The 12,459-nt window shown below is 47.6% G+C and overlaps 1 protein-coding gene across 1 annotated transcript in view; it reads right to left on the bottom strand.

Moving 5' to 3' along the window:
* Positions 1–450: 450 nt before the first annotated feature.
* The window catches only part of LOC146788727 (vomeronasal type-2 receptor 26-like), a 695,945-nt gene continuing 683,936 nt past the window's right edge, over positions 451–12,459 (bottom strand). The window contains exon 5 of the mRNA XM_085630946.1: positions 451–1,358. Coding sequence (XP_085487072.1) covers positions 451–1,358 — 908 coding nt within the window. The remainder of the gene's footprint in view (positions 1,359–12,459) is intronic.

The following is a 12,459-nucleotide window of genomic DNA, read 5'->3' as shown; positions in this document are numbered from 1 at the left end:
CAATGCCTAAAATGGTGGCAGTGCCTACCAGGCACCGCCGTAGGGATTAGGATGGTCCCTCCCCACCAGCCTTTCCATGACAGGTCACCCATGGTGGGAAAGGCTGGATGGGATGGACATTGTGGGCCTGTAGCGGGCCCCCCTATTCCCCAAGGCCTTTTCTTTGGGTGTGGAGGGGCACCTATGTAGGTGCCCCCCAATAGATCCCTGTACCAAGTAACTGGCACTGCATGGTGCCTGTCACGTAGTACAGGGATGGGTTACACATGAGTCCATCCGCCATCCTAATCAGGCCCATAGAGGTGAAGTTAAGAATAGTAAATCTAAATACACACATATATGCCCACCTTGACGATATAGTGCTATCCAATATTCTGCACTTGATATTGTTGCAGAACGATAATTTGTCACTCTTTATTGTGAGATACAACTATCCCAGTCCTGTAAGTCTCAGGTGGTCCCTTGTCTCCCCATTAGATATTCCTTGGTGTTGTGCTCAGGCCTAAGGAGGATGATGTAGATTTTGGGGATGAAGATACAGCCCAGCAGACCAGCACAAGAAGTCAGGATGGCAAAGATCTCCACGGCCACCATGTATCTGCCCTTGGTGCTCAGGTATGCTGGGATGAAGGAGACCCAGACACTGCAGAACACCAGCATGCTGAAGGTGATAAACTGGGCCTCGTTGAAAGTAGCCGGTAACTTTCTAGCTATGGAGGCAACAACAAAACTCAGAAGAGCCAAGAATCCCATGTAACCAACCGCAGCGTAGAAGGCAACAACAGAACCCTCGTTGCACTGTAAGATCATCTTCCCAGTTTCTGATCTGGTGTCAATGTCTGGGAATGGGGCAGAGAGGAAGAGCCACACAGTACAGATCACCACCTCCCCCAGTGAGCAGAAGAGCACCAAAAAGCTGGAAACTCGTGGGTCCACATACTTTCTGAGCTTGCTGCCCGGCTTTGTGGCATTGAAGGCGATGATCACTGTGATAGTTTTAGCTAAAACTGAAGAAACAGCAGTAGTGAAAATGATCCCAAAGGCCGTTTGCCGGAGGAGACAGGAAGTCTTTGAAGGACGTCCAATGAACAGAAGACAGCAGAGGAAGGACAGCAGGAGGGAGAGGAGGAGGATGTAGCTAAGATCCCTGTTATTGGCTTTAACCAGAGGTGTGTTCTTGTATTTGATAAAGACTCCCAGCACTCCAGCAGTGAAGAGGGAAAATAAACTTGTAATGGAGGTTAAGGCTACTCCCAGTTGATCCCCATAGGCCAGGAACTCTACCACCCGTGGAATGCAGGCATCTCTCTTCTGATTGGACCATTGGTCTTCAGGGCATGCTAAGCAGTTTGCCATATCTGCAGGAAAAGAAAATTTTTCAGTATTACAGAAGATGCTTTCAAGTAGGTAGAGATGAGTGGAATGTGACACAGTAGAGTCATTCTGTGTACCTGTGTGTGGGTGTACTGTCTGTGGAACATGCACACTGGGCCTTGCAAGTCATTAGTAAAAAAGCATATTGACCCGGAATCTCCATTGAGGTGTCAAGAAGGACACACATAGGAGCAGCTGTCAGCTTGCAGGAGTCACCCCACAGAGCTTGAGTTTCTTATAAAATCCCTCACAAACCTTGGAGCAGTAGCAGAGTATTTTTGAAGTGATTGGCTGTAGGGTGTGGATACACTCATCGTATCCACATACATGTATGTATTAGTCTGCAATGGGTCATGCACATAGGCAACAGGAAGATGCTCCTGTTCACAGAGGCATGTCCGGAGCCAATAAAAGAATATCTTTAGAGAAGGGGTCATCTAGCAGCACCTGTAATGTCAGAGTCTTGCCCCTACTTGGAAAAAGACTCCTTATTGTATGTACCCCGGTGCTGCTGGGTTGGAAATGCAGCCCCTTAGGCTACATTATGTGAATTGCTCAATGTTTTAATCCAGTCTCCTGATTTTACATAATCCTGATTCACATCAAGGCCCCTCCTCTGCAGTGTGGACACGATCTTGACGTCCCAACACCTCTACGCACAGCTCTTTTGTTCTCTAATTAAGGTTTCCTCTGTCAGATTTTGAACTAGAAATAGATAAATATCATACTGTAAACAACAAAAGGCTGTGAGGAAATGTACACATGAAATCCATAGAATTTTTGCCAGAATGTTGTCGTGTCAAACACAAGTGGACTTTCTAACCCTTAGCAGGATTGTAATTTGACTGACTTGTGGTGTTATTATTTTTCTTCTGTTGCTGTCAGACCTCTTGCACTGGTCCTAAGTCGGGGGAGCGTCTTCGGCGAATGTTACAGAGAGGTGGGAATCTTGCTTAGCTGGGCTGCTTTGACCTCAGATTCGGGAGTCCACTACTCTCATTTAGACCCTGATTGCAGGTGTAGGTCTAACTTCCGATCCTGGAATGATGAGTTGTGGGATAATCATCACACCCTCAAAGTTTCCTCTGATACATTCTGACATAAGCAATCAATAACGCCATTTTGTTCTTTCTATGTGTGCTGCAGGATGCAAAAGCTACGGAGAAATAAAAGTATTTCTCCTCGTTGTGCCATTTTAATGCCAGCTGCTGCATGGCGCCGCCTCCATGTAAATCTGGGGCAGCATCAAAAAAAGATGGGTGTTGCGGTGAAACACCCACAGCAACACCCATTGCACACCCCTTTCATGCAGATACCTGCATAAAAGGGCACCATATTTACAACGCTTAACGCCACTTTTATACATCTGATGCAGGGCAATGCACCACCAGAACATTCGTAAAAGTGCCATTCCAGTGGCACAACCCCCTTGTAAATATTCCCCATGGTTGCTTGATCAAATCTAATTTGAATCAGTCCTATTAAGTATTTTTCAGAATAAAAAGTGCTGCTTTTTTGAGAATAATGTAAGAAAGCGGTACAAAAGGGGGTGGTGATGGACAGAGCATCAGAACCAATAAAAAACACTCACACCCAGCCAACAGATCTGGGTTTGATCCATCACCGTTCTCTAGCCCACTCTGTCACCCCAGTTCAGACATGGCCATATACAAAATCAGTCTGACCCTGTGCCTCATAGGAACAGTCCAGCCCGAACTGCCAAGCCATGTCTTCCCTGGACCGGAAACAAGCTTCCTAGGACCGGATTCTGGCATTTCAGCTGTCTTCAGCCAGATTTGCTTGAATCCAGTGGCAGAGTGAGCAAGGGACTCAACATCTGAGCATACCCTGCCAACTTATGGCGAACAAAGCGGTACAAAAGGGGGTGGTGATGGGCGGAGCATCAGAATCAATCAAATACTCACACCCAGTCATCAGACCTGGGTTTGATCCATCACCGTTCTCTAGCCCACGCTGCCACGCCAGTTCAGACATGGCCATATGCAAATCAGTCTGACCCTGTGCGTCATGCGAACAGTTCAGCCCGACCTGCCAAGCAATGCCTTCCCTGGACCAGAAACAAGCTTCCTAGGACCCGTTTCTGGCATTTCAGCCATCTTCAGCCAGGCTTGCTTGAATCCAGTGGCAAAGTGAGCAAGGAACTCAACGTCTGAGCATACCCTGCCAACTTATGGTGAACAAAGCGGTACAAAAGGGGGTGGTGATGGACGGAGCATCAGAACCAATGAGACATTCACACCCAGTCAACAGATCTGGGTTTGATTCATCACCGTTCTCTAACTCACTCTGCCACCCCAGTTCAGACATGGCCATATGCAAATCAGTCTGACCCTGTGCCTCATGGGACCAGTCCAGCCCGAACTACCAAGCCATGCCTTCCCTGGACCAGAAACAAGCTTCTTAGGACCGGTTTCTGGCATTTCAGCCATCTTCAGGCAGGCTTGCTTGCTTCCAGTGGCAAAGTGAGCAAGGGACTCAACGTCTGAGCATACCCTGCCAACTTAAGGCGAACAAAGCGGTACAAAAGGGGGTGGTGATGGACGGAGAATCAGAACCAATCAAACACTCACACCCAGTCAACAGATCTGGGTTTGATCCATCACTGTTCTCTAGCCCACTCTGCCACCCCAATTCAGACATGGCCATATGCAAATCACTCTGACCCTATGCCTCATAGGAACAGTCCAGTCCGAACTGCCACGCTATGTCTTCCCTGGACCGGCAACAAGCTTCCTAGGACCAGTTTCTGGCATTTCAGCCGTCTTCAGCCAGGCTTGCTTGTACCGCTTTTTTGAGGAAGCATATGTTATCCTAGTCGAATTAGAACCGATTCTTCCCATAATGTTTGAATGCCATAGTGCAGAATATCCTGGATTGACAGATGTTGTGAGTTGACTGTCCCTTTGCCACACAGGTGGGATACTCTGTTCTGAGTGGTGCACCCGAGAGCTTTTCTTCAGAAGGGGGTGCTTGAGGCATTTTCTGAATTTATTCTTCTAATGGTGATATGGTTTACTGAAGTAGCCTGGAACAAGTCACGTGTAAACTAAAGAGGAAGGGGGCCAGATTCACAACCTGACCTGATGTCTAAGTTTAGACATGAAGTCTATCTTTAGACCTGACATCAAAGGTTAGACCTCAATTCTACGTTCAGACCTTAAGTCTAAGTTTACATCTGAATTCTAACTTAAGACCCTAAGTCTGAGGCACATATTTACAATATTTTGGCATAGGGCAGCGCCACAAGCCTTCCAGCGGTGCTTCTCTACATCAAAAGAAAAGAGCAGGAATGCACTGTATCCGCAAGATGTAGCGCATTCCTGTCCTTTCTGTCAGCGCTGGCACACACACTGCAGCCGAGCGCCAAAGCATGCACCCTTTCACAATTGTGCAAGGATGTCTGTGTTGTTGGCATGAATATTTTTGGGCACGAAGGGACATCATAGGGGACATTTCCCTCGTTCTAGGTATACTTCGGATTGCAGCACACATAGAAAGAGGGAAAAAGAGAATGAACACATTTCTCCTCGTTACGTCTGTTTGGGAAGGCATTAGCTTTGACACTGACCCAGATTTACGCGATTTTGTTAATCTGAGGCAGTGTCAAAACCCATGGGTGTTGCGTGGGAACACCCACAACAACACCCATGGAATGTCCCTTTCAGGCAGAGTAAGTCAATGCCTTAATGCATATTGACATGGCCATGAAAAGCCACACAGAGTGGCTTTGCTTGGCCTTGTAGCTATAGGCCGGCACACTGCGCCTCCGTAGTATCACAAAAGTGACGCTCAGTAAAAATGCCACAGGGGCATTGTAAATATGCCTTCTGCTGTCCATAAAACAACAGGCGAGTTCACTTGCGAGGGGGTCGATGTGACCGGTTTGAGAATTGGTTATGGACACCTCATTACGATTGTTACGTTAGTCAAAGTGTCCTCCTCGCATTGTACCCGTTGCGATTCTATGTACACATGGGGAAGAATTATTGTGCGCGATTTTAGCCTAAGTACACAGACGATACCTGCTGTTGATCATGTGGGAGGGTCGACATAACTTATGTTTATTTTGTAAAAGAAAGTAATCTCCTCGTGTTTGCCATGTTATGATACGCGTAGTGGCAGATATACGTACTAAACAAAGTCAAGAGTGCTATGCTGGTTTGAGTACTTACGCGTCTTCTTCCCGTGTACCGTAAATCGACCTACCCTCTCCACCGAGTCCGGAAGGTGGCGTGGTGGAGAGAGAGGTAGGACTTATGTCGATGGGCATGTCATGTGACGCGCAATTGGGTCATGTGATGCTTTTGTAAACATTGTGTCAAATACTGGCATCATGACGTCCGGAGGCCTTTTATTTTGGCTGCCATGTTGAAATGGAGTTCAGAAGCGTCGCTAGCATGACAACATATAGAGAATTGTTGTTGTGTGTATACTTTACTCAGTTCTGAGCATGAAACTGTAAGTCCTACCTCTCTCTCTCTCCACCACGCCACCTTCCGGACTCGGTGGAGAGGGTATCGTAAAGCATGGACTCCCAATAATTAGTAGATACAATAGGCACAAGGTGTACAACATGATCCAAACCTTGTGTCAACACCAAATGACCATACTCTAATGGGGGTCCTGCATGACACTAACTATTATGTTAACTTTATTTGTTATAAATTTCAGGTGACGATGTCCTACATCCCAATTGACTCATCCGGTACACCCCCCTCCCACCCTCCTTCCCTCATCCTGGTGCCACTATACACTCTTCTGCTGTCCATAAAACAACAGGCGAGTTCAGTAAAGGGCTTACGATGAGGACATGACATGGGGCATTGACATTCCATGCACTTTTTTTTAATGAAAATAATTAATAACCTTATTGCAATAGAATCTTGAATCTATAGACTACTGCTCTGACGTTTATTCTTTGTGTTTTTAATACGACCACATCAGTTCATATGAATGTTGTATATCTCGCCTAACACCGTCCTATCAACTTGAGGAAGTGATACACGTGTACAAGCCCACCGAGTACTGTTGAGGCCAGGATAGTAACTGACTAGGGTGAGTCAACTTTACACGGACATGTGCCACCCTCTTTAGATGTTCCACACCGGTGAATAGTCACTTTAGCTCACCGAGGGATGCACGACTGCGGATCATTAATAACTGTGACATATGCTGCGAAATCGCACTACTTTTAATTCAAGCTATAGAGTGTGACTCGCATTGAAGGCTTTACCAAGTGTTTTTATTAAAAGTACCTGTATATTTACTTGACCATACCTTTCTCCTTTTCAGGTAGCCCCTGACCTTAACAGGTATTGAGTCTGGAAGTAAAGACGTAGACTGACATAAAACCCTAACCTAAGTAGGTTGATGAATGTAGATAACTTTTTCCATTAAGGTCCTGAAGAATCGCGAGCATAACTGCTCCAAGCGAGAAACATGTTGACCGACTCTTACAAATTACATGCCACTTTAACATGAGACATTAAAGTCGTATAAGTGTCATGTACACACGCTTTTAAACTAAGATAGAAGGCCATCAGAATAAAACTCACTTTCATCAGGCACTCCTTACCTTTTTTTAATTTCACTACTTGATATCTACATTAACCAGGCCCCACACCCGCACTTCACCTACACGGCAGCCGGATAGAAGATCTCCGTCAAAGTGCTCCTTCTTAGGGAGCCCGCTAGGCATTGCACCGCCGGCCCGGCGAGGAGCAGCCCAAATGATGAAGCATGACACCTGCAAGGGTGTGTGAGGGCATTTAAATCCAACATATGGATTTCCCTTTAGGCCTACATGGTACATTTAACTCACCCCAGCCTTCACGTTGATACAACTCTATTTTCGAGGAACTATAGGAACACTCTTTGTTATTATTGTACTAGGGGCCCTTGTTCCTACTGGACCTCCCATTCCCTTGTGAGTGGAAAACGGCCTCGTTAGTCCCTCCTTTTGTTTCTAACCAAATAATTATGTCACATAAATTTAAAATATCTACTCTAAAACATAACTATTTAAAAACAATAATTTTAACGACTATATTTATGGATATGATATTAATGACTTCTATATTTTAAAAATTGATATTACTTACCTTCAAATCGATATTCTTGCACTTGATATTTCCATTCCATGATATTTTTCACTCGATATTATGGTGAGTCGAAATTTGTTCCTCGATATTCTATCACATCTATTCAACATCTCAATTGCTGCAATGCTCTTGTCTCAGAACTCTTGCCCCAGGTGTGTTTTTGGACTCCAGTGCTCATCTATTGACTAGACATGCTTACTGACAAACAATGGCATTCTCATGCAATGTCTAGGTGTTAGTGTCTCACCTGAAAGAATAACAAGGGACATTGTTGTTTGCCCGTGCAAGTGGTGTTCAGACTAAGAGGCCTATTAGGATGGTGGTCGGAAAACCACCCCGACCACCATGGAAGCAGAAAACAACCGCCCCCCCCCGGCACCGTGGTAAAACCGGTGGCCAAATTAGGATGATCCGCCAAACAACAATGACTGTGGAGGAACAGGGCAAAGAAAAACCACCCATAGCGGGTAGTGATTGCCAAAATCCATCTGCGGCGGTCGGATACGTGTTGGAAAAACACCAACCCGCTGCAAGCATAGCGGAGACACCGCATGGGAAATTAGGATATCCCGACGGTCCCACGGTACGTACTGCTGTTTCCGACCACCTCGGTTGCACACTGGAATGAATGGGAGAGCCAGCTGAGGAACTGCAGCACAGCCAAAGCTGTGAACGATCCGTGAAAATTATGGCGGATGAAGCAAAAAAACCACAATAAGGCTAAAAAGTGCACACAGCAAACTAGCCATGCCCCCCAAATACACAAAATACACCCCAATGACACAATCACATGGCAAAAAGAAAAATAAATTTCCCAGGACAACACACACACCACACCTGACAGCAATACTCCATTTGGACACACCCACATAGCTGAGTATAAAACCAGCCCCTTCCCTGACCACAATCCATTGCAATACTCCAGCAGGGAAGGGACGCACACACCAGCTTAAAGGAGAGGCAAATAACACAACATCACTAGTCACACCTCACACTGCACCACCACCACTTCCACACCTGCACCACTAACCCCTGCACATCACACACCATACACATCACAACCACACCCACCACTCATACTCCTGTACCCACAACCACTTTGCATACCACACACCATGGTAACACATAAAATGCCCAAATTCACTCAGAGTGAGTTGACAGTCATGGTAAATGAGATAGTCAAAGTAGAACCACAACTGTTTGGTAGCCTGGTCCAGAAGAAACCATTAGTCACAAGGACACAAATGTGGGCAAGGATAGTCCAAAGCGTCAATGCAGTAGGGACCACCCCAAGATCCAAAAAGGAGATCATGAAGCGGTGGCATGATCTGAAGAGGGTTGTCAAAGAGAGGAGAAGCAAGAACCTTGAGCTGGCTCAGAGGACTGGCGGTGGCCCTCCCATTCCACCAAAAGCATTCACATCATGGGAGGAGAAGGTGCTTGCCATACTGCATCCAGAGAGTCTCACAGGAGTAGCCGGGGGAGTGGAGGCTGGTAAGTACAAACAAATGACTACCACCGCACTGATATGTACTGCCTTGCACAACTACAAAGCTACACCACCTAGGACAAATTCCATCCATCTGCACCATACACTCACAAAAACATGTTTCATGGATCGCACTCACATTCCCCCAAACGTAGCTACCAACATTACCATGTGGGCATGTGTACAGGCAGACAGCACTACAACTCTCACCAGGCCCCCTTGTCCCACAGCATCAGCAAGATGGAGCCCTCCACTGACCCCACCCAGAAGCAAGTGTCAGCCATTACATTACCCTCATCAAACTTACAGGCAGGTAGCCAACTTCACAGTGAGGGTGTTTGTGAGTGGGAGGCCTGTACCACTACTCCCACCATGCACCCTCTCCCACACCTGAGCAGGATGGAGCCCTCCCCCACCCCACCCAGAAGCAAGTGTCAGCCAGTACATTAACCTTATCAAACTTACAGGTAGGTAGCCACATTCACAGTGAGGGTATTTGTGTGTGGGAGGTCTGTACCACTACTCCCACCATGCACCCTCTCCCACACCTGAGCAGGATGGAGCACTCCCCACCCAGAAGCAGTTGGAAGCCATTGCAGTACACCAAACAAACTTACAGGTAGGTAACCATCTTCCCTGGGAGGGTGTCTGGGGTTAGGAGGCCTGCACTCCCACTCCCACCATGCCCCCTGTCCCACACCTCATTAGGATGGAGCCCTCCCTCCGCCCAGAAGCAGTAGGAAGCCATTGCAGTACACCAAACAAACTTACAGGTAGGTAGACATATTATACTGTCTTGTGACCCCACTGAGCATGATGTAGGCCTCCACCATGCACACACAGATGTGTCACAAAACAATGCCAAATGTGAGCACATTACAGGTAAGTAGCCAGTATGTGCACCCACACATTCGCCACAAAAGAAATGGTGCCATATGACAAAACCAGATCTCTCATTGCACAAATATGCTCACCTACCCCATTGCCACTCACAGTGTGCACACAGGTAATCTAAGGAAACTGTGACAGCTACCAAAGTGTGACACACCAATAGACATGTAGAAGAAGTGTGGGCGCCTATTGACATGTGCATCACCATGGGGCAAGTGCAACAAGGACCATTCAACAAATACGAAAGCATGTGTAGTGGTACAAATCAAGATATGCACATGACAGGACAAAGGTATGCAGTAAATGACAATGGCCAGTCCATGTGACGCCTGCCAGGTAAGAAAAATCAACAAAGAGTCCTCAATGAAAAACATGTTGTGCCAGTCCCTAGATGGCAACAGGTCCCTGTAATCATGAATTATGCACGGGTCGCATGGTATGCCTTGACACCTCAAACCATGGACAAGTAACGCATGTACCACTGCATCTTGTCAGGAATCACAGTAGTGCACATAGTAAACAATGTGATGATCAGTCAATTGTGCAGTGTACAAAAAGTGAATGATACACAGCTAACACAAAGCTTGTGGGGTGCACTACAATGACCATTTCCCATCTGATCCACAGGTGACCAAGAACTCACTGCAGAGGACTACACCAGCAACCTGCAAAGCCAGTCTTCCCCCGGTACATGGACTCTCGGAAGTTGACTCCCAGGATTCCCTGGAAGATGAGCTCGAAGCCGGCCCATCTGGTGTGCCAGGGAGCAACAGGTCCCAGGACTAAGGGTGGGCGTAGTTCGCGAAGTAGCACTTCGCGAAGCTACGCAAAGTGAAGTTCGCACTACGCGAGCTACGCGTAGCACTTCGCGAACTGCGAAGTAACATGTTCGCACTGTGCAAGATGTTGTTTTCAATGATTGCACAGTGCGGACAAGCAACCGGCACTGTGCAATCATTGAAAATGGCATCTTGCACAGTGCGAGCTGTAGTTTTCTGCTGCTCGAGTAGATTTTTACTCGAGCTGCAGCTTTCTCAACGCGAACTGGTAGTTTCTCATCGCGAGCGGTCGCGAGCATACGCGACCCCTCGCAATGAGAAACCTGACCTTCTCGCGTTGGGAATCTCGCCGGGAGGTTTATTTTCCATGCTCGCGATCGCGAACAAGGAAAAAGTCTCGCCAGGATGTCATTTTGCTTGCTCGCGGTCGCCAACTTGACGTTGAGGACCGCGAGCAAGCAAAAAATGACCGCAGCACTACGCAACACTACGCTACGCGTGTTCGCACTGTGCTACGTGCAGTTCGCGTAGCGCGAAGTAGCGCGAACTTCGCAAACTACGCGAGCGTAGCGTAGTGCTTCGCCCAGGCCTACCCAGGACCCTATCATACCCCCACCACATCTGTGGTAATAATAACTTCACTGCAGACCCCTGCTGTTATGGCCTGTGTGGCCACTGCCACCACCACCAGTGCTGCCTGCAACACCCTCCCTGTCCCAGAGGATGACTACCCCACACCACCGACAGAAGTGGGCAGGGAGAGGATATGGGTGCCCACAGTGGTGAGGCAACAGGTCCGTGGCAGCAGGGTAGGTGGGAGGGGAATGGTCAACCACAGACACCAAGAGGCTGAGACCCAATCCCTGGAACACATCACCAGAGTCCTTGGCACATACAAACAGGCCCAGGGACGAACGGGCCGGTCGGACAAACTGTTGCACAAGCTCTTCCTGCTGATGAAGTCCATCAACACCAGCATGAGACAAATTGTGGACCTCTTGGGCCAGCAAGTGGCGGTACTGAGGGACAAGCCCGCACCACAATCAACACCTTTACCTCCCTCTGGTGGGCCGCAGGATGACAGTTCACCATCCTACCCTGCGCCCACAGAGAGGGGTGAGTCCTCAGACCCCACTGGCCCTGAAGCAGGCCCCCCCTGCCAAATGACAAAGGGGCCGTCCTAAGAAGATCCTGGGAATATCTGGAGGCAAAGCACCTGCCAGACACCAGTCACGGAGCCAGCCATGATGGCAACCATCTTCACCACTGCATTGACTTTTTGGACTGTCCTTCCCCACACTGCCTTGTGAATGGCATCTGTCTTTTGGACTGGGTCACCACATCAATGTGGTGACTACTCGATTATCTCATTTACCATAACTGTCAGCTCACTGCTCCACCACCACCTAATTGGAAATGTACAACCCCTCACTTGTCACCATTGCAAATAATATATCCTTACACACATGTTGTCGTGTCAATCAATCAAACATTTGTCTGCTCCGTCTTTATTGCAGGATGTACAGTTTTCAACATGATCACAATGTACCAGGAGTATGGGCTGTATGTAGGTAAGGAGAAGTTGAAGGCACCTAGGGAAACACAACAGAACAACATTCACTGGTCTGGGTGTGGCATCACAGACATCACACAACACCTACTATCAGGATAACCCAACATGCACACATCACAATGGGCAACAAGTGTCAACATACACGTCCTGTAGATGTTCCCAAATGACCTGTCCCAGAAACATTGCCATCCGCTGCTGAGTGTACAACTGGCTGCTGTTACAATTCTCACA

This window comes from Triturus cristatus, chromosome 10 (assembly GCF_964204655.1).
Source record: "Triturus cristatus chromosome 10, aTriCri1.1, whole genome shotgun sequence".
In the NCBI taxonomy this organism is placed as follows: Eukaryota; Metazoa; Chordata; class Amphibia; order Caudata; family Salamandridae; genus Triturus; species Triturus cristatus.
The sequence above is the reverse complement of the archived record's forward strand: the minus strand, read 5'-3'. Positions and strand labels throughout refer to the sequence as shown.